The 5,235-nt window shown below is 43.0% G+C and overlaps 1 protein-coding gene across 1 annotated transcript in view; it reads left to right on the top strand.

Annotated features, from left to right (window-relative positions):
- Window positions 1-479: 479 nt before the first annotated feature.
- The window catches only part of LOC109923393 (potassium voltage-gated channel subfamily KQT member 5-like), a 67,009-nt gene continuing 62,253 nt past the window's right edge, over window positions 480-5,235 (top strand). Inside the window, exons 1-2 of the mRNA XM_048597092.1 lie at window positions 480-524; window positions 4,482-4,534. Coding sequence (XP_048453049.1) covers window positions 480-524; window positions 4,482-4,534 — 98 coding nt within the window. The remainder of the gene's footprint in view (window positions 525-4,481; window positions 4,535-5,235) is intronic.

The following is a 5,235-nucleotide window of genomic DNA, read 5'->3' as shown; positions in this document are numbered from 1 at the left end:
GGGTAGTAAAGTACTTTGCCATGGAATGCTGCAGCAAAATTAATTCTATGGTTAGCAAGGTCCCTTCAAAGTTTTTTTCCACATTCTTTGGATCTGTAAATACTCAGGTTTTCCAGATTTTTTTTTTCGCTGCTACCATGCTGCTAGTCCAGTCTGTAGAAGCTGTCACTTTCTTGATTATTTTCTTGTTTTCCAGCTACACTACCTTGTCTTTCTGGCTAGACTTGAGGATAGCTGGAAGTCTCATTAGCAGCTGTCGAATTTGCCTCATGTTATGTTCAGTTTCGTGATGATATTCACCAGGAAGCCCTCAAAGAGCTGCAAAAATATCTTTGGGATCCTGTTGCCATTGACAGGAATTTTTCAGGCCACTCCGAACATAGGATTAGTCCCAGGGGACTAGAGGATTGCAGATGTGACAGCATTGTCTAAGAAATGGAATGAAGGGTAACCCAGGTAACTACTGAGCTGTCGGCATGATGTCGATAGTGGGAGAACTGATGGAGGCGATAATACAAGATAAGGTAAATATACACTTAGATTAATACGAGACAGTCAATGTGACTTTGCCAAGGGCAGGTCATATCTGACAAGTTTGACTGAGTTCTTTGACAAAGTGACACAGGCAGTGGATGAGGAGATTGCTGTGGATATTGTATTTCTGGACTTTCAGAAAGCATTGATATGGTGCCATATGGCTGGTTGGTTGGCAAATTAGAATTATTTGAGATTGGTGGGTTTTTGACAGAATGGATTGGATGTTGGCGAAAAAGATAGGAAGCAGGGTAGGTATGGATGAGCATTTCACAGATTGGAGATGAGTTGAAAGTAGCCCTCCCCAGGGATTGGCGTCAGGGCCCTTGCTTTTTCTGATTTATATGAACAATTGAGGACAAAATCTCTAAATTTGCAGGTAATGCTAAGCTAAGGAGAGTAGTGAATTGTGAGGATGACGTGCTGAGCAACTTCAGAGAGCCATCGACAAGTTCACCTGCATAATTCCATGAGGGTGGCCAGGCAAGCTGAAACAGTTGTTAAGAAGGTGTACAGGATCCTTGGGTTTATAAATAGAGGCACAGCATATTAAAGCAAGGAAATGGTGCTACACCTCCACAAATCATTGGTCAGACCATTTGTGGAGTATTGTGTTCAGTCCTGGGCATCTTATTTAAGGAAGAATGTTAAAACTGAGGAAAGAGTGAAAAGGAGATTTATTAGAATGATACCAGGAATGAGGGATTTTAGATGCAAGGAAAGATTAGAGAGATTGGGTTTATTATTCTTGGAGCAAAGAAGATCAAGAGGTGATGTTATTGAAGTATTCAAAATTGTGACCAATTTTGACAGGGTAAAGAAGGCTATTCCGTTTGCACTAGTTGGCAGGTCAGTAACTAGGGGACACAATTTCAAGATGATCAGCAAAAGAACTAGGAGTGAGATGAGGTGAAGCTTCTTTACTTGGGGCGGCACGGTGGCTCAGTGGTTAGCACTGCAGCCTCACAGCGCCAAGGACCCGAGTTTGATTCCAGCCTCGGGCAACTGTCTGTGTGGAGTTTGCACGTTCTCCCCGTGTCTGTGTGGGTTTCCTCCGGGTGCTCCGGTTTCCTCCCACAGTCCAAAGATGTGCAGGCTAGGTTGATTGGCCATGCTAAATTTCCCGTAGTGTTCAGGAGTGTGTGGGTTATAGGGGGATGGGTCTGGGTGGGATGCTCCAAGGGTCGTTGTGGACTTGTTGGGCCAAAGGGGCTGTTTCCACACTGTAGGGATTCTGGGATTCTATGATTCTATGATACTCAGAGAGCTGTTAGGATTTAGAATGTGCTGCCTGGGAGAATGGGGGAGGCAGATTCCAGAGGAGGTTTCAAAAGACAGCTGGATGTATATTTGAAAGTGATGAATTTGGAGGGACACAGTTAGTGCTGGAGAATGGGACTAGCTGGATAGCTATTTCAGGAGCCAGTACAGAGCCAATGGGTCAACTGGCCTCCTTCTGCACTGTGTGCCACTCCCTCAGTCTGCAAATCTCATCAGCCCAAGCTTCAGACTTGCTTTAACTGAGATAAGGTGAGAGGGAAAAGCTATAGAAGGGACCTGAGGGGCAACATTTTCACGCAGAGGGTGGTGTGTGTATGGAATGAGCTGCCAGAGGAGATGGTGGAGGCTGATACAATTACAACATTTAAAAGGCACCTGGATGGGTGCATGAATAGGAAGGGTTTAGAGAGATATGGGTGAAATGCTGGCGAATGGGATTAGATTAAGTTAGAATACCTCGTCAGCATGAACAATTTGGACTGAAGGGTTTGCTTCCGTGATGTACAACTCTATGACTCTATGACTCTTAGTGGACTTTGATTAACATCTACTATCTGGAACTTCAGATCATCCTTCTTACTATTGCATTGGACTCTCAGCTTTGATTTTCCTCTAGGGATAAATGTTATTCCACTTTATAGATTGGCTGATCAACTTACCTTGGAGAGCTCCAATTTTACATCACCACCTTGGCCCACTTCACAAAGATATGGGCAAGTTATGATGTTGCATGAAACACCACTGTCTATCTGACGTTTACATTCACTCAATGCTTTCCTGCAGTCATCGTTCTAATAATCACATACCATTTCTCACCTTCAGACCTGATGGTGCCAAGTTTTATGGCTTTCTAAGCTTGATCTGCTTCATTCTAGCTATGATGTAGAGGTGCCTGTATTGGACTGGGGTGGACAAGGTCATAAATCAGACCACACCAGGTTATAGTCCAACAGGTTTATTCAAAAACACAAGCTTTTGGAATCAGGTAAAATGATGAAGGGGCAATGCTCCAAAAGCCTGTGATTTCAAATAAACCTGTTGGACTATAATCTGGTAACATCTTATTTCTGACCTCATTCTAGCTAAACACTTGAGTACAAAGTGACTCAGTTTCTTGCAGTTGGAACACTGCTTTCCCAACCCTGAACATATTTTGTTTTCTTTCGTATCATGCCCTCCTCAATACATACATCCTGTTCTCTGGCCTTGATCTTTGTGCTGATTCTTCTGTAAATATTTCTTGCATTTTCCCTATCTGTCATTGTCATTTGGCCTGGAATGCCTCTATACATAATGCAAAGCATCATTTATTTTTGCATCAAAAGTTCTAGTTTATGATTGTCAGACCATGTCAACACCTACCTTCAGAGTACATTTCTCCTCTCTCAGCTGATGTGGTCCTACAGGGGTGTCCCTTATGCTAAAGGATATCCTATCTCTGATAAGGTATTTACTCCATTATTCTACCTCACAGAGTTCAGCCTGATGTATCAATATGGTCATGTACTGATTAATAGTCTCTCTTTTTCCCTGAACTTTGAAATCAAACATAAGCTGATCATAAGTAATATTAACATGGGATTCAAAATGTATGACCAAAACCTTCAAAAACTCTGCAATCCGATTTTTCTGTTCCTGAGTGACTCCACGGCTGCAATGCATCTTGTAGCCCTCGTTTTCCCAGGACTGATAACAAGGTTCTAAGCTTACTTGTTCAGGTTGTAGTTTTGGCACAGAATGTGGAAAATATTCTGGTCCTGTCTCATATTTTCTTTCATTTCCATAGCAGCAGAGAGTGGAAAATGCACAGCTGTTTTGACTCACCAAGTACTTTAAAGTTGTAGGTTGCCTTTTTTTTTAAATTAACTTTTGTAGTGATTGTAACAAAGTCCATCCAGCTGGACCTCATAAAATGTGAGTTCCCTGATCGGAGTTGTTAATCTAATCCAAGCAGGGAGCCCTGGCAGAGATACTGACACTGTAGTGCCTGACTGTTCATTTGTAAATGAAGGGTGATTTGATAATGGGATACTATCCTCTGTAGAGTTACTTCAAATTTCTTGCTGTTTCTTTTAGTAGCTGGCTCTCTTACACCTCCGAATATCCACATGTATTCAATTGGACTTTCCTTGCTGACGTTTTCAATGCCAATAGCTCTCTTACAGCACTAAGAAAACAAAGGTTTTAAGCTGTACCTTTTCTGACACCAGCTGATATCTGACTTGGGCCGTAGATTGCGCTAATACACACTAACAACAGAAGCAAAGGTCACATGACTAAGCCAAAGAGCCAGTACACAATGTACAATTGCATTTCTCTGACTGAATATCCTGTCATACTCACTCTCCAATATCCTGCCACTTTAACGCTCGAGTAACTTGTCTCTCTCACTCTCCAGTAACTTGCTATTCCGTGAATCTGTTTCAGTATCTTTACTGTGTAACTCAGGAAGACTGTTACAGCTGTTACAGTACTGTTAGTCTGTAAGTTACAGAGTATTTTGCAGTATTGTTACTTCATAGCTCACTGAATCTGTCTGCCCACCTCATTTTTCAATAGTCTACTACTCTGTGAACCTGTTACAGAACTGTTACTCTGTAAGTTAATGAGTCTGCTACAGGACTGTTACTCTAAGTTGATAAATTTGTTACTGTACTGTTATTTAGTCTTTTACTGTACTGTTACCCCAGAACTCAGTATCTAATCCCTCCATAATACAGTAAGTTTGTTATTTTTCTGTTATCCAGTGTATAACTTGATGATTTGTGACTGCTTCCAACATCTCTAAGAGACTGTGCCCTATAACTGACCAGTCCTTGTATCTAACAGCCTCTCAAAGCATCCTGTCTCCTTAACCTGGTCACTCCTTCTAATTGACCATCTCATTTAACTGACGGTCTCCACTAACAGACCACTCACAGTATCTAAACTTAACCTCTAACTGACCTCCCCCTCTAACTGATCACCCTCTAACTGACCACCCCCTCTAACTGACCAATCCCTCTAACTGACCACCTCCTCTAACTGACCAATCCCTCTAACTGACCACCTCCTCTAACTGACCTCCCCTTCTAACTGACCACCCCCTCTACTGACCTCCCCCTCTAACTGCCCTCTCCCTCTAACTGACCACCGCCTCTAACTGACCACCCCCTCTAACTGACCGCCCTCTCTAACTGACCACCCCCTCTAACTGACCGCCCCCTCTAACTACCCTCCCCCTCTAACTGACCTCCCTCTCTAACTGACCACCCCCTCTAACTGACCTCGCTATCTAACTGACCACCTTCTCTAACTGACCTCCCTCTCTAACTGACCTCCCTCTCTAACTGACCACCCCCTCTAACTGACCACCCTCTCTAAATGACTACCTTCTCTAACTGACCGCCCTCTCTAACTGACCTCGCTATCTAACTGACC

The sequence above is a fragment of the Rhincodon typus genome, chromosome 5 (genome assembly GCF_021869965.1).
Source record: "Rhincodon typus isolate 14 chromosome 5, sRhiTyp1.1, whole genome shotgun sequence".
Lineage (NCBI taxonomy): Eukaryota > Metazoa > Chordata > Chondrichthyes > Orectolobiformes > Rhincodontidae > Rhincodon > Rhincodon typus.
Note: the sequence above shows the minus strand (reverse complement) of the source record. Positions and strands in the feature narration are given on the sequence as shown.